This window comes from Oryzias latipes, chromosome 2 (genome assembly GCF_053564925.1).
Source record: "Oryzias latipes strain Hd-rR chromosome 2, Olatipes_Hd-rR_3.1".
Classification (NCBI taxonomy): Eukaryota; Metazoa; Chordata; class Actinopteri; order Beloniformes; family Adrianichthyidae; genus Oryzias; species Oryzias latipes.
The window spans coordinates 22,942,239-22,969,288 of record NC_136238.1 but is presented as its reverse complement, the minus strand read 5'-3'; the positions used below and the strand labels follow the sequence as shown (position 1 = coordinate 22,969,288).

The 27,050-nt window shown below is 40.5% G+C and overlaps 2 protein-coding genes across 5 annotated transcripts in view; both read left to right on the top strand.

Annotated features, from left to right (window-relative positions):
• LOC105355269 (uncharacterized) overlaps window positions 1-27,050 on the top strand; it is a 208,977-nt gene that overhangs the window by 29,660 nt on the left and 152,267 nt on the right. The gene's annotated exons all lie outside the window — the stretch shown is intronic.
• On the top strand, window positions 1,222-27,050 carry LOC110016685 (uncharacterized). Of its 4 annotated transcripts, none has more exons than XM_078936795.1 (4): window positions 1,234-1,978; window positions 16,261-16,542; window positions 18,092-18,178; window positions 18,619-19,218. In XM_078936795.1, the coding sequence occupies exons 1-4, from the start codon at window positions 1,834-1,836 to the stop codon at window positions 19,092-19,094; spliced, it is 990 nt and encodes a 329-aa protein (XP_078792921.1). In that variant the 5' UTR covers window positions 1,234-1,833; the 3' UTR covers window positions 19,095-19,218. The 4 variants fall into 4 exon arrangements, with proteins under 4 accessions (XP_078792917.1, XP_078792921.1, XP_078792919.1 ...); XM_078936793.1 differs by having other exon boundaries at window positions 1,238-1,978; window positions 18,053-18,178; XM_078936784.1 differs by lacking the exons at window positions 18,092-18,178; window positions 18,619-19,218 and adding an exon at window positions 24,418-27,050 and having other exon boundaries at window positions 1,410-1,657; window positions 1,757-1,978.

Here is a 27,050-nt window from a genome sequence, read left to right as displayed (position 1 = left end):
GCACACGCTGGATTGAACGTGCACGCATGTGAGCGAGTGCATGGAGGTCTATGATTGCAGCCACAGATCATCTCTGCAGACAGAATGAAAGAGCTTCATCTTCATCTTCACTTTCAAAGCTTCTTCTTTCACTTCTCTCTAAGGTCAAAGGTCACTCCACATCCCCCCTCCCTCACTCTTTGCTGTTTCGTCTTCTTCATAGAGGGTCTAAATGTGCAGAAGAAACAGGAGACACTGATCCAGATGTTTGTTTGTGTTCTGGTAGGACAGTGGGAATCTCGTTCTTCCTTTCATGAGTGTCACTAATTAGATGACAAATAATTTGGTTACCTGAAGAAAAGTTATGGATACATATCAAACTTTGGATAGTTAGTCAGGAATTGACTGGGAAATATCCATCCATCCAAATAAATTCAGTTATAATGACTCTTAATCATAAATAGACATATTAGCACTAATAAATACAGTACACGACATATTTAAACCCTTAAATATTAATGAAATTCATCAATTATTTAAAAGTGGAAGAAGTGAAGATATATAATCCCATCCCCATCATGCTTTACTAAGCTTTTTATCTTTCCAGAATTATCCGGTTCTTCAATTCATATCAGTAATTTATAGTTTACCATCACAAGTGCAGATAATAAAAATTCATAAAAATTAATAACAATCACATAAAGATGAAGTACACATTAGTTATGTAAGAAGACATAACATTACTCCAGAAATCATTCTATCATGACAGATTAAGTATCAAAATTATCTGCATACTATCATGAAACTAAATAATCGCATTGTTCCCGAAATGATCATTTCAAATCACATGACAGGTTGCACACTTTCATTTGTAGGTTAGGGATAGACTAAAATAGATTCCTGCCCTAAAATAACAATTCACGATGCAGATAGACATCTAAAACTATCCAAAGATTGGATGAGTACAGGTAGATGTGTAGGAGACCTCAAGGCTGATGTCCTTCAGAACACTAATAGTAGACCTTTAATAGAAAAACAAAATAGAGTTGTCTGAGACATCCAGTAGACATCAATAATAGACATATATTAGTTATCTAATAGATATCTTGTCCCCGGTGGAAAGAAACTAACACAGAAGAAACAAATGAACTATAATACACATTAGAAAATCTCATATCCATGTTCATACTTGAACTTTTCTTTCTAACATTCACTCTGAAATGAACTCATACTCATGCATTGAGCAGAAACTTAAATTCTGCATCATAAAAAGGTCACTTTTGTCCTCAGCTGAAGTCAGAGTTTTTCTTATTTCTGTTGAAGCTGAAAGAACACAACAGCAGAGTGTTTAGACAAGAAACATCAACACAAGTACAGTTTGTGATGCAGTGGTTATTATTTTGATTGTTTATTTAATGCCTTAAAATGAAATAATAAAATTCTAACAATTAAAAACATCAAACTCATTTCCGATACGAAGTCATACGTGGGTAGATTTACTCCGGGCCAGCTGGTGGCGCTAAAGGACCATGACGCTGTTAGCTAAACAAAGAAGAACAGCACGAGGGGTTAGCAGTGTTAGCTTGTTAGCAGGCTAGCAGCGTTAGCCTGTGTTGACAGGACGGCTGTGTTTTGTTGGGACGTTTGTGAGGTTTTTGGACAGAAAGGACGATACGTGGTTCGTGTGGGAACTCTCAGCATTTTCCAAAGTGTCGTAAATGAGTGAAGAAGTGTTGAACGGAAAGACAACGTGGATTGCTGTGATTTGTGAGACTAGCAGATGATCGATCGGAGCTGCAGTGAAGAGGACGGCGGTGTTTGTGGGAGTTGGAGCTGAAGATCGGAGCAGGAACCATGTCTTCAGAACCTCAGGAAGGTTCTGTCAGAGAACAACTATCAGCTGCTGAAGGAAGCATCGACCAGAACGAGGAGGAGCTCTGTCGTCAGCGCAGACTGCTGGATATCAGCTGGAACCCGCAGCTTCAGCTACACATTGCAGGTTTGTTCACTGCATCCACCTGCAGACACTTAGAATAAATCCCTCAACGTCTTTGTTTTCTTCGTCTAAACGGTTATCTGGATCCAAACTGTGCGGCTTAAATGTTGCTGACGTTTAGTTTCACCGCTAATGTTAGCTTGGGGTTGTTTAGCTTGCTGTTGAGCGTAACCAAAGGCCTGATGGGAAATCAGTGGGCAGTTATCCCCGCCTCAGCGCAGCTGAGATGTTCACGCTCTTTTTCTCAGTTGTGGAAGGACAACCATTCATGTTTTAAAGCGCCATTAACGGAGTTAACAAACATTTGTATAAACTATTTTAAAGTCACAGCTAGTATGGGTGACACGCAGAGGACTGAATGTGGTTTGCAGAACCAATCAGTTCAATGCTGGAACAAAGGGGCGTGGCTACACCTGAGTGGGGGGAAAAAATCCTGAAAACTTTATTGACAATTGAGGTATCAAACATAGAATAACTAACAGTAACTATATAAACAACGTTGCCTCGAGTAGCAATCACCCTCACCGAACATAACGTGTACATAAAACAAAAGAAACGAATGAACATAATAGCACACACACAAATAATAATAATATAATTAAAAAAAACACAGTTCCATCCCAATACTTCAACACTAGCTAGGGGTTCCCATTAAGTTTGTCTTTTTGAACAAAAATAAGTAATTTCAAGGCATTTTTCTTTTTCATATAATGGAGTGATTGAAAATAAAAACAGCTCTTTATGAAACACAATACAAGGTGGTTTGGTCTTCAAATATTCATTTTTGTGAATATAAAACTTTCCTTGCAATATCAGGACATTAAGAACAAAACTTTCTGGTCTAATAGATGATACCACCCCGAATAAAACATTTTTTGCGTCTAAATGAACTGGCATTGCAGTTCTGGAAGAATACCAAAAGCAGAACTCTTCCCAAAATGTTTTTTATAACTTTATAACAGTTAAAGAATAAATGATCCACAGTCTCAATGTCACTTAAACTGCAGTCATTCTCTTCAAACCCAAAAGAAAGTCTCAAAAACTCCTTGACTGGATAAACATCACTAATTCTTTTTAAATGAATGTCTTTTACTTTTGGTAAAATGCAAAATGTAAGGAAATTCGACCTTAAATCATTTACCTCTTCTTTAGAGAAGTGTTTAGAAATGGGTTTTTTTCTGATGAGAGATATGAAAAGTTTTTTGACACACAATCTTCGTATGAAGCTGTTAGATAATTCTGTCTTTGTATCCGGCTGTCCATCCAATAGGAGTGAAGGAAATTTTAATTAAACTCTGTTTAACAGTAGATTTTGTGATAATTGGATCAGCATCTGAGGAACAGCTTTGATCACAGCATCATTTTGTTTCTGATTCAATAATTAAAATTTCGAACTAAAATGACCAACCGTCAAAATATTTCCAGAATGATCGAGGAGATGCAGAACAGACCATATCCTTTAGTCAGCCCGTTATTGTAAAACAAGGATTTGTTTCTTTGTAACACATAACGGCAGTTTTTAAAAAGAGGCGTGGTGTGCGGACTAAAGTTGTGCTTATAAATTAGTTTCCAGTGCAATGAAACTTGTTAATGAAAGGCAGAAAGTTTGATTTGCATTTTTTTTTAATCATAGTCATATTTCAGCAGAAAGTTAATTCCACCTACATCCCTTAATATTTTAAAGGGGAGTTGAAACCAGAAACCTTTTTCGTTCTTCAAGAAGGATCTCAGTCAGTTGATTTTAATCGTCCCGTCTAAACATTCAACATCAATAGTTTTAAGTCTTCCCTCCTCATAATCCATTAACATTAAACTTTTTCTAAAATAATGAGTTTTGTATTTCCAAATGAACTTAAAGGTAATTTGATTTACGTCTGTAATTGCAGATTTAGGGAAGGATAAAGGATATGATGGGTGGATTAATCTTGATAAAGATTCCATCTTTACTAGAAAAACTCTACCCAGAATAGAAATATCTCGATTGGAGCACACATTTAGGTTTAATTTACATTTAGCTGAGCCAAAATAACCACTTCAATATTGAAACGTGTTGTTGTGCCAGAATTTGTTTCCCCTGTCGGGACATGACTTCTGCCATCATTGATTTGTTTCTTAGAAATCATATTTTGCCCCAAAAAGCTTAAAAAGAATGTGGGTGTTTACTTTATTCTGAGGCATGTGGGAGTTTATTGTCATATTTAATACTTTCATAACGGTCACTTTTATAAATTGATCTTATTCTAAATGAGCCAAACAGACGCTCAAAGCATTTACAGTGTGTCCATTATCCATTCACTCCTCATTCATACTTGGTGATGGTAATTACTGTTGTAGCCACTGATCTCCTGGGGCAGACTGACAGGGGCGTGGCTGGCCAGTTCACCGGGACATTCATACACATTCACACACCAGTGGAGACACTCTTGCCCATGGACACAACAACAGTTGACTGGGACGAGTGGGGATCAAACCGCCAACCCTTTGATTATTGGCCAACCTGCTCAACCGCCTGAGCCACTGCCGCCCCAAATAATGGGAATAAACTCCCAAAAGCCGCAAAATAAAGTACAGAGCTCAGCATAAATGAGTACACCCCTTTCAAAAGAACTAGTTTAATCAGTAGCTCAAAGAACAAAAACAAACATTTTCAAACTTTCCACAAGGCTGAGTTTTATTGAACACTTCTTTAACTCCATAACATGAAATTAAGATTAATGATTTAATTTAGATCACATTATCTTCAGTTTTACTTCAATTGGTTGAAGCAAAAAATGAAAACACCTTTCAACAAGTAGCATTTTGTATGAGTACAACGATTTTTAAGGACAGTACCAAGTCTTCTTGGAATGGAATGAACATGTTACAGACATATTGCAACATCTATCTTTTGTCCATTCTTCAAGAAGAACCTCTTTTAGAGCCTGGATGCTTGATGGAGAGTGATGCTCAACTTGTTCTTCGGAATTGCCCACAGGTGTTGGATTGGGTCAAGATCAGGCGACATACTTGGCCATTCGATCACCTTAATCCTTTTCTTTCTCAGAAATGCAGCAGAAGCTGTAAAAGTGTGTTTTGAATCATTGTTGTGTTGGAAAATTGCTCCATTCGTTCAGGATAGAGCAGTATAGTGTTAAGTTCATGATAATATCAATGAAATGCCCCCCCCCCCCCCCCCACACACACACACACACACACCAGCAGTACTCCTGCAGCCCCACATAAGGACAGTGCCACCACCGTGCTTCACTGTAGGCTCCAGGCATTTTTTTTTTCAAATTCTGACCTTTGCGATGCCATACAGTTTTAAAACCATCAACTCCAAAAAGGGTTGTTTTTTGTCTCATCATTCCAGAGTTTTGAGTCCCAGTAGTCTACATCTTTTTCAGCATGGGCCTCGCAATTTCTAGGCGTCCTTTTTTGTGCATGGGCTTTAGGCCCGTACACACCGGGACGAATTTCGCCCGCGATATTCGCCGAAGTTTAACGCCTCGTGACTAAACAAAGTGCACCAATGTGAGTGTGCACACCGTCGCGAAAAAACGCCACGCGTCAAAGCGTCACTTTTTTAAAAACGCCTCAGGTTCTTCTTTTTGGTTTGATGCGCCGCGTCGAAAACTATACGACCAATGAGAACGGCGCTTTTGCACACGTGTCTGGAGCTTCTGAAGTTACAGTAAAACACAACTTGGGGGCGCTCAAACACAAAACTGTCTTGCTGAGCACACTTAGGTCACGGCGAAGAAGACATACGCCAAGCAGCGTCTACACTGCCGCGAAGAAATAATGACGGACATTGTAAAATATCCCCGAACCAAGCACCAGTTGGAGCTACTGGTGCTTAAAATATTCATGTTTGATTTGTAGCGACTTTAAGAAGCGTAAAGTTGCTCAGCGCCACCTTGTGTACAGGAGTATTTCTGTTTTACATTAAGCGCCATCTAATGTCAGGGAATGAAATTGCATGTTCGCTCGGCTCATCGTCAGCGAAAATCGCCTGGGTGTGAACACAAAAAACGTGGCGAAAAACGCTGGCGAATAACGCCTGGCGCATATTCGTCCCGGTTTGTACGGGCCTTTATCGTGGACGATTACCATTCATGCTATTTCTCTGCAGTGTACGCCGTATGGTGTCACAGGAAACAGTCCCTCCAGTTTGGCTTCCTACTACTTTAACTAACTGCATGGATCATGCATGGGGATTTTCTTCCACCCTTCTGATCAGAGGATGCTCCTGCCTGATGTTGGCTTTCGTGGACGGCCTGGAAGTCTCTGTAAGATGGTTGCACGTCCATCTGTCTTACTTTTTTGGATTACATTTGCTGTAGTATTTTCAGTGATATGTAAAGCTTTGCTGATCTTCTTGTAGCGCTCACCTTTTTATGCAAAGAACTTATTTCCTTTCTCAGATTTTGTGACATTTCTTCTCCATGGGGAAGCATTGCTGACGGCATGAAATGGGAAGGGCTTTTCTTTGTTAAGAAATGCCCTTTTTATGGTCACCTCTCATATAGGCAGAGGCGAAAGATAGTGAGAACAATCAAACTCAACTCACAGACCAGCTCCAAAGACCTACAGTTTGATCTGGCTGCAGATGGTGTCAATGTTCATCGTTCAACCATTCAGCGCACTTTGCAAAAGGAGATTCTGTATGGAAGAGTACTGCGGAAGAAGCCTTTTTTGCGCACATGCCACAAACAGAGTACCCAAATGAAAAAAATCAATAAGTAAATAAAGCAGTGATACATTTCAGTTTAATTAGTCTTCTGTATCAACTGTTTTCTAATTTAAACACCCTTATTAACACAGTTAACACTGTTGAATTATAATACACACGAAAGAAGACTAAAATCTTACTTTTCTGTAACCTCTCTCAATGGGTTCTTCTGAACACAGTTTCTCTTGTTTAATTCTTACATCTGGACACTTGACAGCACTTCCTCCCAAACAGCTGAGACCCTCAGTGTGGTTGAAGAGGATTGTCTGTAAATCTGGACTGTACTTGGACATAAGGTGTAGAAGTCAGAGAGTATGTGCTCCCAATTTTGAGGTTTTTTTTTTGTTTACTCCTTAAACCACAATTCAGTAAAGGAGAAACGATTCAGAAACCATTGTTGGATTTTCTTTTATATGACTTTTTGCACATTTAAACCCTGATCACAAGTTATAGTGAGGTCAATAAGTATTTGATCACCCTGTGATTTAGCAAGTTCTCCCACTTAGAAAACATGGAGGTGTCTAAAATTTTCATCATGGGTGCATTTCCACAGTGAGAGACAGAATCTGAAGAAACATTCAGAAATCACGTTGTACGTGATTTTTTTTAAAAACAATTTATTTGTATATTACTGTGACAAATAAGTATTGATTATCAGATAGATGCACCGATGATGAAAAATTTAGACCCCTCCATGTTTTCTAAGTGGGAGAACTTTCTAAATCACAGGGTGATCAAATACTTACTGACCTCACTGTATTTTATAGCAGCCGGTCAGCCACCACTTTATTTTCATAGTTGATTTCAAACTAACGAACAATCGTTACAGATACCTGAGATCAGAGAGGGGCTCCAAAAATGGATGGAAATTCATGTTGCTGGGGGAGATGAAAAACTACATCAACAGGGGACCTTTCTGTGTGGAGTTTGCATGTTCTCCCCGTGTATGCGTGGGTTTTCTCCGGGGTCTCCGGCTTCCTCCCACCGTCCAAAAACATGCTTCATAGGTTGATTGGCAACTCTAAATTGTCCATAGGTGTGAGTGTGAGAGTGAATGGGTGTGTGTTTGTGGACATTCTACCCTGCGACAGACTGGCGACCTGTCCAGGTTGTCCACTGCCTTCGCCCACAAGTGGCCGGGATAGGCTCCTGCAGCCCCGTGACCCAGAAAGGGATAAAACGGTTAAGAAAATGAATGAATGAATGAGTAACCATATAATCAACATTACATCCGTCAGTTATGAGAAAATTTACACCGGCAATTCCCCATTTCCTATCAGTCTTAGGGGCTTAAGGTGGGGCTATCCCCCGGGTCGCCACACTGTTGTGGTAATTGGTGATAGGAGGGGAAGTTACAGAAACGGAGAACGCTTGTGTTGCGGCAGCAATATGGTAGTAACAGGGCTGATTAAAAAAACACACCAGTAAAATAAAGCTGCGGCGACTGAAAAGCGCGCGCCTCTGCGCAGCGCGTGCGCCAGAAGTTTCCTTCCACAACAGTGAAACACTGTTGCTCCGCAGAAGCCTCTGCGCTCTGCCCTTGCCCCGCAGGCTCCTTGTCTCCCCTTCCTATCTTCTCCTCGCGAGGGGGACTCCAGAGAGGAGCACTTTGTCCCCACTGCGCCTGGTCGCTGCGCGCGGCTGCCGATGGACGGAGCGAATTGTGTCCGTGCAGGGCAATCGGATTTAATACGTTTTGTGTATGAGTAGGGATAGGTACTGTGCCCCGTTATTGAACCAGCCCCGGGGCCACATTCTTCAAGAAAACATGAATATTTCAAGCACCAGTTGCTCCAACTGGTGCTTGGTTCGGGGATATTTTAGAATGTCCGTCATTATTTCTTTGCGGCAGTGTAGACGCTACTTGGCGTATGTCTTCTTCGCCGTGACTTAAGTGTGCTCAGCAAGACAGTTTGATGTTTGAGCGCCCCCAAGTTGTGTTTTACTGTAACTTCAGAAGCTCCCGACACGTGTGCAAAAGCGCCGTTCTCATTGGTCGTATAGTTATGGACGCGGCGGGTCAAACCAAAAAAATGAACCTGAGGCGTTTTTTAAAAAATTACGCTTTGACGCATCGGTCTGCACACTCACATTGGTGCCCTCTGTTTAGTCACGAGGCGTTAAACATCGGCGAATATCGCGGACGAAATTCGTCCCGGTGTGTATTGGCCTTAAGAACACCCATTTCTTAGTCTAATTAATGAAGTATCCATCAAGGAGCACCTACCATCCTATGACCTTGCTGCTACGATGACCGTATGTTGCGCTGTTTGTGTAGAACACGCTGGAGCGGCATCTTCTACACAAAACAAACAGGTAGAGAGGCGGGGCTTAGATTCACCGCTTATGATTCCAGACCCGTGACACACTATCAGCTGCTTCCTAATACTTAATAATAATTAATGACTAATGATAGTTGTCGTCCGTAAAATTAATATAATTTATTGGGTTTACTGGATTTAAACAAAAATAAACAAATAGAAAGGAGTCTGCATCAAAGTGAATTTGTTTCCATCATCTCACTCAATCCTAACTCTGATGTTTGACAGACAGAAAAGTCTTTTCAAGGTTTTGGAAAATGGACAAAAGATCAAAGGAAACATCACGCTCATAAAGGATAAAAAAAATTAGATTAAATAATTAAATGAATATCCCGTCTGTAACATTCTCATGTATAAAGTAAAAATTTTTGTAAAAAAACTGTTGTTGCATGATGAGGAAATAAAATACTTTATGTTCTTAATTTAATATTTATTTACTGATTTTTCGTCCTCAAAAAGTATCGATAAGAGTACCGTTAAAATACCGGATCGATAAGCAGTATCGATAAGAGTAGTAGTACCGTTAAAACCTTAACGATACCCATCCCTATGTATGAGGGGAGGATGCGTTGTTACGTGTGGGAGCCTTCAGACTGCCATCTGTCCCGCAGCTCAATAGCCGCATTTACATGGGCAAAAGTAATCGGAAAGAACGCCTGATCGGAAAGAAAATTCGTCATGTAAACGCACCGCTGGGAATACTCTGCCCCGATCAGACTCATTCGGATCAGAATTTCTTTCCGATCGAGATAGGTGGGTTATACCGATCGTTTATCCGATCGTGGAGCATGGAAACGGTCATTCCGATCGTGTGTCACTATTGCTCTGGGTTACGTCATGCATAGATGGTGTGTGGCTCTGCGGACGCCCCGTGAAAAGCGCCGCTCCGCTCTCGCCCCGCTGGCTCTCCCCCTTCTTTCACCCCCCACGAAGGAGATGCAGGGAATGAGCGCTTCGTGCCCCCCGACGCTCACTCAGTCCACTGGCACCCGAGTGAACAGAGGAGCTGGATTAATAATTTTGTGTCCGAGGGGGAAGGATGCTTTGTTACGTGTGCGTTTTGTTATGTGTGGGAGAATCCAGACTGCGAGCCGCCCCGCCGCTCTGGGTTAGCGGCTGCAGGACTCGGGAGGAACCGTGTTCGAACAGAGCTCGGGCCGCTAGCTCACAGAGTGGCTTTGGGGCGGCCTGTGTGAACTTTTCAGAGCAGAAATAAATGTCGCGTGGTGTCACGTGGATTTGTGTTTCCAGTTGTGTCCCGACAAAATAAAGGCTTATGTTATTTCCATACATTTATGTGCGCTAAGATGCAGATTGCTGCATTTCTCGCACGGTCCTGGATTTTGTGTCCATCAATGCTAATGTTGTTAGCCCGTGTTAGCCTGTCCTTAGCCTTTTTCCAGCTCTGTTTCATTCATAAAACAGCACTGATCACACGGATTAATAAAACGATGAGCGAACAGGCGCTTCATAATATTCATGACATTAATAAAAGCACGTTTGGAAGGTCGTCTCGTATTACGGAGCTGCAGCACATGCTGTCTGTCTTTGGCAGTGGTTTGTTTAAAACGGGACCTAATTCCGCATCCGGGTGATTTTACACTACTGCGCATGCCCAGATGATTCATTCCGAATGAAAGTGTGAGCCATGGGAACGTTTGTTCTAATCGGAAAAAGGTTTTCTGTGCCCATGTGCACGGGTGAATTTATCCCGACCATTGATCCGATCAAGATATTCTGCCCATGTAACCGCGGCTATTGTGAACGAGCAGCCGGAATCAGAAGAACATGTCTCCATCTCACACAGCGGCTTTGGGGCGGCGTGACCTTTTCAAAGCAAAATTCCGCTGAGTCTTTAGAAACTATTAAAACATTTATGTGGATTTGTGTTTACAGTCGTGTCCCAACAAAATAAAGGCTGATGTTATTCCCACATATTTACGTGAAGCCAATCTGCAGATTGCGGCATTTCCCACATCGATTCATGTTCATCCAGGCTAAATGTTGTTGTTGTTAGCGCATGTTAGCCTTCACCTAACTAACCCTTCTTCCGGCTTCGTTCTGCCACAAAAAAGCACTGACCACACAGATTAAAAATAAAATAATGAGTGAACAGGCGCTTCATAATAACCATAACAATGATAAAAGCATGTTTAAAAGATCATCTCGTATATTACGGAGCTGCTAAATAGATGGGCTAGTGTCATTATGACTCTGAGGTAAATTCACTCCTGAGCATGCGCTGTTCTCTCCGTCACGCAGCTGACCGGCTTTTCCAAACCCGTTGGTGATGGTGGATTTTTTCGCGCTGCTTTTAACTATTGCTTTTAACTTGAAAATTTGTGTCATATTGTAGGGGCGATCACGTGCACGTTGGGTCTAATGGCACCAAAGGATTCTGGGATGCAGCTGGGCATGCGTGTTTCTTTTTGTTGAACCATGACTGAAGTGTCTAAGACCTGAAGTCAACTCCATGCTGTTTGGCTGCTTTGGGGTGTGTTGAAAAATAATTGGCTTGTTGCTTGAAGTTGGATTACGCATTCAGCCTCCACTCTTAAGACAACGTTCAAGGCGGCCGTCAAAATCCACAAATTAGCCGCATCACTGAATAAGCCGCAGGGCTGTAAACGCATGACAAGAGTAGCGACTTATAGTCCGGATATTACGACAATTTTGTCTTGTCTTGTTTTATATAATTTTTTTGTCTTATTTTATTATTCTACACTATAGTCCCAGCCGTGTTTTAAGTCACAGTTTGTAGTCTAGACTAAAGGTAGACAAGCATTCACCATGGGAGTAGCACCGTTTTCTAAAGGATTAACAATACAGCTCATATCTGGGGTCTAAATTAATAAACCCTGTCTTCTCCACGGAAAGAATGATGAGTCAGCAGGAGTTGCGGTCAAACCCCCCCTCCCCCCGCGTCACAAATGCATATCGGTACAATAATTACAACGCAGTTTTCTTTATTAACCAATCACAGTAACAACTAACTGTCTAACTCAGGGGTGTGAAACATTCGGCCTGCGGGCCGTATCCGGCCTGCCAGGTGGTTTAGTCCGGCCCACACATGAAGAGTAAAAATCATAAGGATGTTTAAAAAAGAAAGCAAGTTCCTAGTCCATTCCTGTGGCCAGTTATGATTTTTTTTAAAGAAATAACCGAAATGCGCAATTCCGCCACTAGGGCGAGCAAAGGAAAAGCAACACAGTTGAAACAACATTCTCTGCATGTGCCAAAAACGAAACCTAACAGCTCTGTGTCTGGGTAGGCAGTAGTTTGGTTCCCTATGAGCCTCTCCACTGACGGAGGATCAGTAGTGACATAATAAAGACCAAAATGTTGTCAAAAAGAAAAAAAGGTTGAAGTGAAGTCCTGAACTTTCCAGGAAAATGGAAAGTGTTTATTTGTTCATGGAGCTGAATGCAAACCTGCAAGCTTGGTATGTCATCAACAGGTTCTCCAAGAATGTAACATTCAGCACCACTACTAGACTCACCACAAAGAAAAGTTTCACCATTTGCAGTTAAGAAAAAAAAGATTTAGCAACTATTAGCTGGACCGATAAATAACCATCTGGATTTACTGCAGCCGTGACGTCAGTGATGGAGCAGTGACACCTAGCCACCTTATTGCAAACAAGTTGGAGCAAACATCCAAACCATTTTCTGATGGTAAACTTATGGAAAAATTCTGAAGGCTGCAGAAGTCTTGTGCCCCAAAAAGCAGTCAACCTTTGCCAACATGAGTCTGTCAGAATTACGACTCCAGATCCAACATCTCTGATGAAACATGGGCTGCCATATGAAGGAATCCAGTCATTTATTGTATTTTCAGTCACTATTGATGAAAGCACCAACATCACAGATATGTACAGCTGTGCATATTTATTAGAGGTGACGAAGAGACAGTCACAGTGGAGTTGATGGAAACAACAACAGCTGATGACATAGTCAGCTCTCTAGTTACTGTGCTGGACGATGTTGTAGTGAACTGGTCACATTAAGTAATTTTGGTCACTGATGGCGTTCCATCACAGGTCAGGAAGAAGGCAGGTGTTGCCACAAAATTCAGGCAGAAACCAGGAAAAGATTCTTATAATAATGAATGATAATAATAATGGATATTCCATTGTGTTTTGCACACTTGAATGACAGTAAATGTGTTTCTGCACAGGATCTGAATCCTGATAGCTATGGACGGGTGAAGTTTCAGGAGAGAAAGGAGGTTAACTTCAAACTCTTGTTCTTGTTTGTGATGTTCTCAGATGTTTGCAAGTTTAATTTAGTGTAATTTAGTTATCGTTTGGACGTTTTTAGGGGCACAACCAGAAAATTTAGGGGCGCATACCGTAAATTAACATGCTAACCAAATCTACTAATTTCCACTGTATTACTAATAAATACAGCAGCATCGCTGTCATGACAGTACAAATAGTAAAGAAAACAGATGGAAATTTATCTTGGTGACACCAAATAGGTGCAGCCAAGATGCACAACAAGCGTGTTTGAGATCACCCAGGTGAACTCAACGCTGTGCAGATCACCTGGTGTGTGACATATATTTTTGTTTTTGCTCAAACATCAACTGTCAATCATCACAAAAATATCGCTAGAAAGGGGTGGGAGCAAGGGGCAAACCTACCCGGACACAGCTGGAAACTGAACTGACTGAAAGCTGCCCTACAGACTACAAAACAATGCATTATGGGACATGTGTCCTGATGGTTTTTGTAGTTGAGTGATTAATGAAAATAATTTAAAATACCAATTCATTAAAAAAAGGCTACATACATTACAAAACCTTAAAATAATCATAAAAATATACAATGACACAGATCATACTAAGGGGGAGAGGAATATTAAAACTAAATTGAATGTTAAGGACAACTCCAACTGTTGTCCTTCAGTTTTGCTGCAGATTCACCTTCATCTCACAGCCCCACCCCCCACCCCTCTGGCCTGGTCTCCCCAACGATCCAGGCGAGGTGCCGGTTCATCTCAAGCACGTCTATCGTTGCATTTTCCCCATGTATTTTCAGTGTGTCTAAAACTAATGTTTTTGCTCGAGCGTGTTTAATGTTCAAGCCCCGTTAGCTGTCACGCATGTAGGTGTGGGACATTAATTCTCCTCAGCTGACCCGACTCCCGCGAGACGGGAACGGTGTGCTGCCGTAACCCGTCTGATGCGCCGCCGTAACAGTAACCAAAACCTAAACCTTCCTACGGGTCTGTGTGACCCAGAGAAAAGTTCAGCACGGACTGCATGTATTTAGAAAATTACGAGTGAATAGATACGTTCTAAAAAGGAAAGTAAGGAACCCCCAAGAGTCATTTACCCCACTGTGATTGGTTGGTCATCTCCGTGCACCACGATGAAAAAGTGTCATTCATTAAAACTGGTGGGCTGCAGTAACATTAAAATTTCATATTAAGGCGGGGGCCGCAAAATATCATCTTGGAGACCGCAACTAGCCCGCGGGCCGCGAGTTTGAGACCCCTGCTGTAGACTCTGGCCGCAGGTCGGAAGAACGAGTCAGACGCACATATCAGGTTGTGATGATATTTGTCTCCGTTTCCTTCCCACAGATGTTTACGCGTGCTCTATTATCTCCAGGCCCCGCCCCCTCCACGCATTTTAGCCACTTGCAGTGGCTTTCCCTATTCTTCTCACACACATTGGCCGCCTCACAGAAGGGCATCACGCGAGAGTGTGTGCTCGCGTTTCATGAGTATGTGCGCGAGTGTGTGTTTGCCTGCGTGCGTGTGCGCTCGCGTCTCATTGATTATTTCATTGATCATTGACGTGCCCCTTCCACGTTTAATGTATAAAAAAATACGGAGGGTGGGTCAGGCAAATTTACTGGTAGCACATGTGGGACTGGATGTAAAATTCAGTCGCACACTCTCAAATTTTGGTCGCAAAATGCGACCAATTGGTCGCAGTCTGGAGCCCTGCTATAACAGTTCCAAACAACAGATTTTAGTCCTTTCTTGGGAACAAACTTCCCATTTTCAACGCTTGCCATGCTATCGCTTGCTGTTTCTTTCGTGTGTTGTTTGTCGCGTGCCATACCGCCGTGTGAAACTAATGTACGGAAGCTGCGGGGAGCCAAAAAATGCGCCATTACAAAAACTTGACGTAGTTATTTTTGAAATCGCGCGGAACAAAAAATTCAAATTAATTCGTTCAACCGATTTAACGCCCAGGCCTACCTTAATCCTCCTCCGGGTCCGTGCGACCTTGGGAGATTAATAAAGTTTTTATCCATCTATGTATTTTTGGTATTTTATTCTGTACAAAAAAGGCAGTAAAAAATTACTTGCAAAGGGCATTTATCGGTTTCATATATCAATAAATAAAATTGACCTATGTAGGTGATCTGCTTTATAAAATAAGAAAAACTATTAGCTGCGAGGAACCAAAAACTCTGCATAGTAAAAAACATTTTAACTTGCACATTTTTTTTCTTGTAGATCCGATTGTTACAGTCGGGTGATGCCATTCTAAGAGCATTAACAGATCTGTGGCATACACTATCTTTGTGTAACAATGTCAACACACAGCATTAGACTTATCCAATTGTCTTTTCCCTTCATTGATGCAGACAACAAAGCTAAAGTGTTCCACACAGGTGAGTGTAAGGAGATGGGGACGCATGCATCTGCATTAGCCATGCTGATCCTGTGGACATGCGCACTGTCACCTCCGTCAACTAATAGCTGTTGAACCTGAACTGCAATGACATTTCTGAGCGTGGAAGGCGGATCTTCCTTCTGGGTTCACTTCCCTGTTGGGACCCTCAGAGTGGGTTGATAATAGAACCAGCCTCTGTTCTTTTGGAGGAAACATTTTTTAACCCGGCGAACTGAGTAACACACCCTAAACGTGCGCTCACACACTCTTGCGCTGCACGCTCCCATGCTCTGTCCCACCCCATCCTTCCTACAGGTGCGTGAGGGCAGAAACCATTGAGAGTCTCAATGGAATACCGCGAGTAACATTAGTTCCGCCTCAGCACAAAGCTAATAGATTGGGGGGTTAAACAAACAAAAAATCAAAACGGTGCACACATGAGCCGAAATGGTTTGGTCCAACTACGTGTACTGTTACACCCCTAGTTAGTCTCTTCTGGTCCTCCAGACTCCTCAGGCATTTTCCCCATTGATCATTGAGTTCATTGGTACTTGACAAACCCAAAAGTCCTGGAAGAGTATAAAAGGCTCCTTGTTTTGTTTGTGTCCCTTCAGTCCTTCCCCAGCATTGGATGACTGAAGAGGAGGATCTCTGCATCCAGCAGAGGAACTTCAGCGTGAAACAGGAGGAACCAGAACCTCCAGAGATTAAAGAGGAACTGCAGGAACCAGAACTTCCACAGATTAAAGAGGAACTGCAGGAACCAGAACCTCCACAGATTAAAGGGGAACTGCAGGAACCAGAACCTCCACAGATTAAAGAGGAACTGCAGGAACCAGAACCTCCACAGATTAAAGAGGAACCAGGAGAACTCTGCATCAGTCACTTGTCAGAAGGTCAGTGTGACTCTGAGCTTCAGCTCCACGCAATAGGTATGTTCACTTCAACAACGGTTCTGAAGACATTGTTGGTCAGTGCAGCCGACAACATTCTTCAAATCATAATATCTTAGTTAGTCCCTCTAGCTAACGACAAGAGGAACCAGACAGGGTTGCCCACTCTCCCCTTCTCTTTTTGGTATATTTATTGAGCCTCTAGCAGCAACAATAAGACAGAATGAGAGCATTAAAGGAATTAAAACCAAACACAGCCATCATAAAATTTGTCTCTATGCAGATGACATAATTAATTCACGTTCTGAAAATGAAGCAATAGCAATTAGTAATGATTTCTCTTCCATTTCAGACTACTCAATTAATTGGAATAAATCAGTTTTACTACCACTAAACAGTAATACAGAGCAGGTTCTCACTACTAGTCAAATTGGTCAATATCAAATATCTAGGTATTTATTTCTCCCCCAAATTATCAGAAATGGTGCTGCTAAATTACACCTCATTGCTGCAAAGCATACAGGATGATCCAACCCACTGGGTCAACCAGCCTCTGTCCCTCATGGACAAGGTAGCCACAATAAAAAATGGGGGATGGGGCCTTTGGGCTGAGGAGACCTAGACACAATGCTGGGGGACGGCTGTTTCAACATGTACCCTCTTCCCCATATAATCACTTATTAAGGAGATTGGGGGCAACCTGCGATGCACCTTGGGGGAAGGAATCACTTGGCAGTGGTCCCCCTCCCATCCCATGGTTGTCGTATGGGAACGGGCCTCCCTTTCTCGGTTTAAATTGCACCCTAGACATGTAAGACCCCTTGGTGGTGGTGGTGGTGGGGGGGGGGTTCTTGGACATCACTGCCAGCAAGCAAAATATGTCCTCTCAGCGCCCTACCCGCCAACTGCACCTTAGATTATTAGGGCCCCTTGGTGGTGATGGAGTTTGGACATTAATGTGAGTAATAAGGAGAGGTCTTCTCAGTGTATTACTCAACAAAAATAAATTAGGCAGGAACGTGGACAAAAACATCGCGGACGCTGCATTTGACACCAGTCAGTGGAATGGAAGCGGGATAACTGATTTGATCAACATTTAGGGCGATCGTTCTATCCAGGCAAAACTTGAGGGGATCTTATAGGAATAGGGCGGTTTTTGAAGAAATTGCGAGAGAAATGAACGAGCGGGGATACAGACGATCCTGGCTCCAATGCCAGAGAAAAATTAAAAGCCTACGAGCAAAATACAAGGAGGTAAAGGACTGGAACAAACAAAGTGGCCGTCAAATTTTGGGGGATAAGCCCAGCGTTCAGCCATTAGAACTCTTGGACAGCTGCTTTGCTCTAGAGGAGCCCGAGGAGGAGGAGAGCCCAGGTCCCGCAACTATCGCGGCCAGCCTGGCCAGTCGGTCTTGCGGTGATACAGGTGGGTTATTTGCACATGGCATAGCCACTGTGACTTAACTTTATAACATTGAAATATGGTGTGTGATAGTTTGTTCATTGCATACAGGTGATGGGATCCTTGTAGCTCCTTCGCCTTCTACCTCAGATGGAAGTGCTGCATCAACAACTGATGATCTTGCATCATCTTCATCGTCTGTGAACAGACGGAATGCATCCTCCACATCCACTGCTTGTATGTTCTTGGTTGTATTTTGATCGTTTTCTAACCCCATTAACCTCTTAACCCCCACACCTGAATACTTTTTCTACAGTTAAAGCTTCTTAGAAAAAAGCTACGAAAAGGTTATGTAAATACAACCAAAAAGCGATGAAAGCGTGACAAAAAGAAATAACAAATATGATGCTGGTGTAACAAAATTTGACAGATGAGTGATCTTTTAAAAAATTCAAAAAGTGATGGCAACACTGTTACATCAGTGTCATAGCTGTCAAATGAGGTGTTAGTTTGGTGTGAAGGCTGAACAGCATAGTTTTGTTTATAAATGGCCTTAAATAAACCTAATAATTACTAGATTTAAACTGGCATGCTTGGCCTTTTTACTGTTGTACTAATAAAACATATAATCATGGTAATCCTTATTTTGATCTGATTTTTGTTGTTGTTTTTTACAGCTACTACTGCCAGGAGCAGAAAAAGAAAATCTAGGATGGAGGCAACGCTGGAGGTGTTTGCCAACAAGATCACCAGTGCCCTGAAACAGGATGACACAGACATTTTACTTAAAATGCAAGCAGCTCAGCATGAGCATGAACGAAAAATGTTTACCATGATGACACAGTTTATGGAGAGATCATTCCAGCCTCCACAGCCACCATTATACCAAGCCCCAATTCACCGCTCTCGTGTTTACAGCCCAATTCGTTCTTCTACTCCTTCCACACAGTTTCCTGTGGCTTCTTCTCCATCTCCCTTCCCGCCCGTGCCCTTTTTCCAAGATTTAAATCGACTGCCCTTCAACAATGCTCATCAACATCCTCATCTCAATCAGTCATTTTACCAGGCACCGGGACACACACAGGCTTTTAACGAGGATCATCTGCCACCTTCCCAGTGTAAAGATGATGAAACGCATTTTACAAATTTCTAAATGTTCTAAAACATTTATGCCAGTTCAGGCAGTCAGTTCTGCACAATATCCAAGTTCAAATGTGAGTGTTATTTATATGTAAGGTTTGACTCAAATTTTTAAATAAAGCCATACATGTCCTGAGGTTATTTCGTTTCATTTGTGTTAATTTTGCTTTGAAATAGGCTCCAGCATACAATTTAATCCTAGAGTAGGCCTAAATAAAGTGCATTTTAATTGAATTCATTTTTTGATACATGGAATGAATAAAGCATGAAGTTCAACTTTATTTTACACACAAGTCAAGTAACGTCAAAAAATGATTCAAGAATTTTTTAAACAGATTTCAAAATAATGAAGACCTTGTAATAGTGAAGACGGAAACTAACTTTATATGAACAGAGAAGCATTGAGGCCAAAAAGTACAAGTATTGTGACAGCCCAGTTTGTGGCTCAACGTTGGCTGAGTCAATGCTTCTCTGACTCTTGATGGCTGCACATCTACAAATCGTCCTCCTTCAGCCCATCTCTCAGCATGAGGAACAGTTCCACTGGCCTCTTCAGAATTCTCCCCGTGCATTTCACACAAGTTGTGGAGTGTGCAACATGCACCGATTATGGTGGGGACGATGGAAACGTCCACATCCAGCCGTTTAGCAAGGCACCTCCACCGGCCCTTCTGTCGGCCGAAAGCGCACTCCACAGTCATCCTGGCTCTGCTGTGGCGCTCATTGAGTTCTTCTGCTCAGGTGTCAGGGTCCCTGTGTCACAGTACCCTTTTACCAGCCAGCTTCGAAGGGGATAAGCCGGTCACCGAGCAGCATGATTGGCACTTGAACGCCCATTATCTCCTCAGTGCCCTTGTGATTTAAAAGCACAAAAAATCCAAATTAAAAAAAGACATTGTACACATTATACATGACTATTACTGGATTACTCACTGGTGGAAAAAGCTCCCCTCTCTCTGTGAGTGAGTACACATTGGAATTCCGGAATACCCTCGCATCATGGACACTCCCTGGCCATACAGCATAGATGTTGGTGAAGCTGTTGGAAGACAGTGTTAAATTACGGAACAGTGTACAGTTTCCTATGTACAGTATTTTCAAGGATAATATTCTTGCAGATATATATGATTCTATCAAAAGAGAGTGTGGCAAGTATAGTACTTTTAAACGATTGTAAAAGTACAATATCTATATTTCTTACCAAAATCGATGATCCACGACACCCTGGAGCAGAACTGAATGCCACCCTTTGGGGTTGAAATGCTCTGTGGTTATCCTCTGGAGCAATGATGGGGGTATGAATCCCATCAATAGCTTCTCCACACTGTGGGAAACCCCATCGCTGCTGGAAGCCTTCGATTACCTCTTGCAGGTCGCCTTTGGGCAGTTTGATGTACTGGGGCATGAGGACACGGCAAACCGCTTCGCAGAACTCGCGTACAATGGAGCAGACTGTGGACTTTGCTATGCCGAACAAGTTAGCTATCGTACGATAGCACGCGCCTGTTGCTAGCCAATACAGTCCAACTCCAACGCGTTTCTGCACTGTAATGGGCCGCCGCAGATATGTCTCTTCTCGTGACAGAGTTAATCGAAGGCGCTCACAGACATAATTGTAGGTGGATCTGCTCATTCTAAAGTTACTGATAAATTCTGCAACAGTGAAGCCACTCACATCAGTATCCCACCACTCCAGGCTGCGAGTCCGCACCCAAACGTTCCTCTCTACCGACGTTGCTAGCACAGCTCCACTAAACTCCATGGCCAAAGCCCTTGCTCTCCTCCTTTTTAACTTTCTTTTTAAAATAATAAGATTATTATAGTTCTGGCGACTGAAAATAAATTCAATAGTGATAAAAGAGCTCCGCTGTTGGCAACACTGTTGTTGGCATCCATTGTTAAAGTTGGCTACTTCCGCAAACAACGAGTGACGTTGTTTACCGTTGAGTAGTCTACTGCGCATGCAGGTCTCGTTTGGGTAGTGTCACGGTCACACTTGAGGTCACAAAAATTCGGATTTACTAGGAAATGTTAACGGTCTTGCCAAAAATTCGGATTTCTTCAAAAAATCCAAATTGTGCATTAAGCCCTGCAGTGTGAACGTAGCCTTAGTACACACCCTTTACCCCTAAAAAAAACTCTCCATCACACACATATACTCACAGACACACGCTCACAAACACACATACAGTACAGACAAAAATTTTGGACACACCTCATTCAAAAAGTTTTCTTTATTTTCATGACTATGAAAATTGTAGAGTCACACTGAAGGCATCAAAACTGTGAAAATAACACGTGAAATTATATACATAACAAAAAAGTGTGAAACAGCTTTTTTGATTTTATTACTGCTTTGCACACTCTTGGCATTCTCTGTGCCATTTATTATGATCCATCCATCCATCCATAAATCAGGTCAACATGTAAAGACTAGGATTGTGGTGCATTTTAGCAGTGCAGATAAAAACGAGTGGCTGTTCAAGGCCAGCAATAGATTCTAGTTTAGCTACCTGATCGATCAGAGAGATGTGTACAATGCTCTGGAAAAAGGCCAACATTGTGGCGATCAGCGTTAATTTACTTCCGCGTGTAAGAAAAGGTAGCTGCGAATGGTGTGGCACAGATTAATATGTAAACAAAGCCTCTTTGTCACATTAAAGCAACTTTCCTTCGTTCTGTCATGCTGTCTCATCATCACACTTTATTGTTTCTGGAAAGAATCAGTGTGTGTGTGTGTGTCTCATTCAGGCTCCCGAACTGTTTAAAAGTACTAGAGAAACTGCATTAAGTAATATTGAAAATAAAAAGTGCTTTATTTCCCCAACAGAAACTTAATGGTTCAGGCACATTCATTCTTTGTTTTATCTTATACTGAAAAATATTTTGATGTGGAAATGAAATATGAGATACAGTCGCAGTTCTTAACATTGTGATAATTAAATAAACATAATTTGGCCATTTTATTAAAATGGGAGACATATGGAAATTCAGGTAGAGTTTTTTCATAGTAATATTTAAAAAAATGGTAAGGTAAAATATCGGGATACGTATCGTATGGCAGGGCGCATATCGCGATACATATTGTATCGCCTGACTCTTGCCAATACCACACCCCTAACTGTATGCACTTGTACATCATTTGATTTGGGCTATAAGAAAACTTAACACAACTCAAGGGCAAATAACTTTACTTTGCTAATCTGATTCAGGCTATGTAAAACTAAAAATGAAAGATGCATTTCCTTGACTGAAGCATTAAATGATTTTAAAATAAATACAATATGCTTAAACAATTAAATAATTGTGAACTTACCTTAAGCCTTCTTTCAGCATTTTCCTCCGAACAGTGCTTTCAGACACGGCTAACATGCTAGCAATAGCTTTGGTGGTCATAACACAGCAAACAAGAGTCTGAAATTTTTCAACAGGAACTTCAAGATGTGGACGACCGGCTCTTAAAGAAAGCTCCTCCGTGGTGCGGTCCACATGAACCTGGTGCTCCATTGCTCTCAAACTGGCAAAAACAGAGTCATAGATGTCTGCATTTTCTGCAGCAACAATCAAGCTGAGCATTCCAAATATGTCATCCAAACGACTCAGATGTTTGTCTCTATTTGATCCTCTAATGTCAGCAAAGCCATGCAGATGTTGCAGAAATATGTCTCTGACTGTCACACAGCAGAGTGGGGAGCTAGGAAAATGAGTCAATTTCCAGCGATCGGCCAATGTGCGTTTCGATCCCACCCACTTTCACTGATTGACAGACAGACTCTTCTGCTGGAAAAGCTAATCTTGAAACAAAATAAGTCATTCTGAAAAACAGAAATGTGAAATAAAAACAAAGCTACTTCGGAATATATTGAATTTGAAATCTGAGTTTCTAACATGAGTAAAATAAGTATTTTAAAATACTGTTTTAAAATAATGGACAGGTTTTTATAGTAAAATGAAATATAATTAATAATAAATGGCTAATTTAAAATCTGTGTGCAGGTTTTTCACAATTCCATGATCTTTTTAAATATTTATGAGATATTTATTGTTTGATTGTGTGATTCCACAAGGTCATATTTATTTATTTATTTAATTAAATTATTTTTTTACTTATGAACAGTTTAGAACTCTATATTGGAGAGGAAAAGTTAGAAGGAAAAAAAGTTCAGGGTCGTAAACAAAAACTAAACAAGATCAGATTAAACCCAGACTTTCTTTCTGTTCTGACAAATGTCAAAATGTAATGTGAACAACTTTTTACATGAATATCATCTCTGGGGATGAAAATGAACAATGACACTGTTCAATTGAATTAAACGTTAAAACATAAACTTTGCAGATCCCTTATATTTATGTTGACATACCATATTCCACAGTTTGCCGTTCAATGCAATCAGGCGTCTACGTACCACTTTCATTTATGGTGATGAACATTTCGTCAGACATTATTTGTTCCATAATAGATCATAGCTGTGACATTGGAGCACTGTTAGCTTTGATTCTGTTAAGAACTACAAAGCAGACCCCTGGTGTAGACAAATGTAAACCCAATTTAAAGGGAATTTGATCCTTCTAAAATCAGGCTAAAAAGCTTTTCAAAAAGGTCTTACCAGAATATGCTCTGCAGAACCTCACTGTAACTGAGCCTTTAAAATACGACAGTGTTGGTATTGCACATCTAGTCATTTTGCTTCCAATTAATGGTATAATTGAGATTTCACTCCAGTGTTATAGGTTCATTGACGTGTCATGTAGTTGAAAAAATAGATTCAAGTATTCTACTTCATACCAGAAACCATAGAATTTAGTTTTGGTTAAGTCACCATTATCAACTTTGAAGGTTTTGATGCTGGTTACCAGTGAAGTCAAAAAAGAGAGTAAAATTATGAACATACTGATAATGAAACTCTGAAATAAAGCGTGCATGCAATGAAACAATATGTTTTAATGACCTGATTAAAATCATCATTTATGGTTGATGATATGATTCATTGTCAGTATTATTTGAATGGTCCGATTCACTGACCTAAAATGGATCCAGGACATCTTTATCCAATACTTCAACCAGTGTAACTCAGATAAAAACCTGGTACTGAAGGTTGCAGCTGAAGTTTTCCAGATTCTTGTACAAAAAAAAGGCACAAAAAAATTACTTGCAAAATGCATTTATTGGTTTTATAAAGAAATAAATAACATTGACTTATATAGGTGAGCTGCTTTAGTACTTCAGAAGAAACTTTAGTACTTTTGAAGTGGTTTAGATTTTTCTTGGTGCTTAGCAATACAAAAAGTCATTTAAAAGTATAAAAGATTTCCTTCTTGTGTTTGTGTTCCTGCAGTCCTCCCCCAGCATTGTGTGACTGAAGAGGATCCCTGCAACCAGCAGAGGAACTTTAGAGTGAAACATGAGGAACCAGAACCTCCACAGATTAAAGAGGAGCCAGAGGAATTCTGTGTCAGTCAGGATGAAGAGCAGCTTGATCTGAAGCGGGAGACTGATACCTTGATGGATACTTATGAGGAAGATGAGAACAGTGAAGCAGATCTAAACAACCAGCAGAGCTTGAATGTAACTGGTAAAAGCTCAAGAATTGTTAATAATCTCTTTGCCTATACAAAATCTGACTCTAAGTTCAGAACTGACATAAGAACTCACACAGCAGAGAAGCCTTTCACTTGCAAAGAATGTGATAAAGGTTTTCGTTTTTTATCTAAACTCAAAACCCACACATTAACTCACACAGCAGAGAAGCCTTTCACTTGCAAACAATGTGACAAAAGTTTTAGTTTTTTATCTAAACTCAAAACCCACACATTAACTCACACAGGAGAGAAACCTTTTTCATGTAAAAAATGTGATAAAAGTTTTAGTCGGCTGTCTATTCTCCAAGGACACATGAGAACTCACACAGGAGAGAAGCCTTTCACTTGCAAAGAATGTGATAAAAGTTTTCGTTTTGTACATGATCTCACAAAACACACAAGAACTCACACAGGAGAGAAACCTTTTTACTGTAAAGAATGTACAAAACCCTTTAGTACCACATGTCATCTAAAAAAACACATGAGAACTCATACAGGAGAAAAGCCTTTTTCGTGTCAAGAATGTAACAAAAGATACAATGATGTATACAATCTTAGAAGACACATGAGAAGTCACACAGGAGAAAAGCCTTTTTCTTGTAATGAATGTGATAAAAGTTTTTTCCTTAAATCTACTCTCAAAACACACATGATAACTCACACAGGAGAAAAGGCTTTTTCATGTAAAGAATGTGATAAAAGTTTTACTCGGCTTAGTATTCTCAAAGGACACATGAGAACTCACACAGGAGAGAAGCCTTTTTTGTGTAAAGAATGTGATAAATGTTTTAGTGAGTTATCTTATCTCAAAAGACACATGACCATTCATACAGGACACAGGCCTTTTTCTTGTAAAGATTGTGATAAACGTTTTAGTGAGTTAGGTCGTCTCAAAAGACACATGTTAATTCACACAGGAGAAAAGCCTTTTTCTTGTAATGAATGTGATAAAAGTTTTATTCTTAAATCTACCCTCAAAACACACATGAGAACTCACACAGGAGAGAAGCCGTTTTCATGTAAATAGTGTAATATAAGTTAGTGATTTATCTTGTCTCAAAACACACATGACAACACATACTGTAGAGAAGCCATTTCTAGACAAAAAATAAGATAAAGAATTAAGTGGAAAAATAAATAAATAAAATGTCAATTAACTTGAGAAACTTGCCAAGGCCTTACTGAGCCTTTAAAGCAAAATCTTTTTAATCATAAAATTGTTGCCAGTGGCCTTTTATTTATGATTTTGCCGTTTTTACCCTGTGTTGTTGTTGAGACATATTTTCTGCAGCACAGCACAAGTTCATCAGAAATGCTCATCTGAGAGGTGGGCGGGACTGTTTTCACAGCTAATTTTTCTAGCATCCCTTTGTTTTAAATGCTCTTCTGCTAGCTCATAGCACCTCACAAGCTCAAGCTTACATCAGTGTAGAAAAAAACCCGAAAACTATCAGAGCTGTACAGTTGTGAGCCAGATGGCAGCTCAGAGGAGGGAAATAATGACATTGATGTAGTTGGATGCATGGGAATAGGAGCAGTCAAAGGAGTCTTTGTATCAGAAACCTGAGCTCTTTCAAAACTTTTGTGAGGAGAGATGTATAACACCAGACCCAACAATGAAGATACAAAGATCACAAAGCCACAGGCTAATGGCTTCCTTCAATACCAAATTTATGCAGTCATTCAGTTAAAAGGAAGGACAAGGGATTATTAAATGGAAAGAAATTAACAGTTTTTGGGGATAAAAACTTTCTTTTTTGGTTTTTCTGACAATCTAATTTTCTAAAACACAATTTTTAAGGGTTTTATCATCAAAAACCCACCACATTGTTCAAAATAAAGAATTTTGTGAAGTTGACAAAAATATTAAAGTTGTTGATGAAATTCTTTTAGATGTACCTGTAAATAAAAATTTGTTGTTTTGAAATATGAGAGTAATATTAGATTTTTGAGGAAATGTTGAAAATGTTGATTTTTTCTTGGTTGATTTTTATAAGTAGATTTTTGTACTTTTATTAAATATTGTTTAAAGTTTTTAAGGTTAGCCACTGTGTTTGTAGTCAATGCTAAGTCTATGTGTTACCATGACAACACTAGAATTACTTTTTACACATCTCTAAATCTAGTATTGTGTGATTTGTGAACTTTTCATTATTGTTTTAAAAATTAAATAATTAGTGTTTATATTTTGTTCAGTCATGTTGTGAAGAAAGATTTTAGTAAAAATGTATCAAAGAAGAGGCAGATAAATAGCCAGACTGGTGTTTGTGTCTGGTGTTCTTGTGATTCATGTTTTCTATTAGACATTAGAACTGTTTATCTGTTCTGTTTGGTTCTCAGTGTTCTGTCCCAATCTTTACTGTGAGTAATAAAGTGAACGTGAACATCA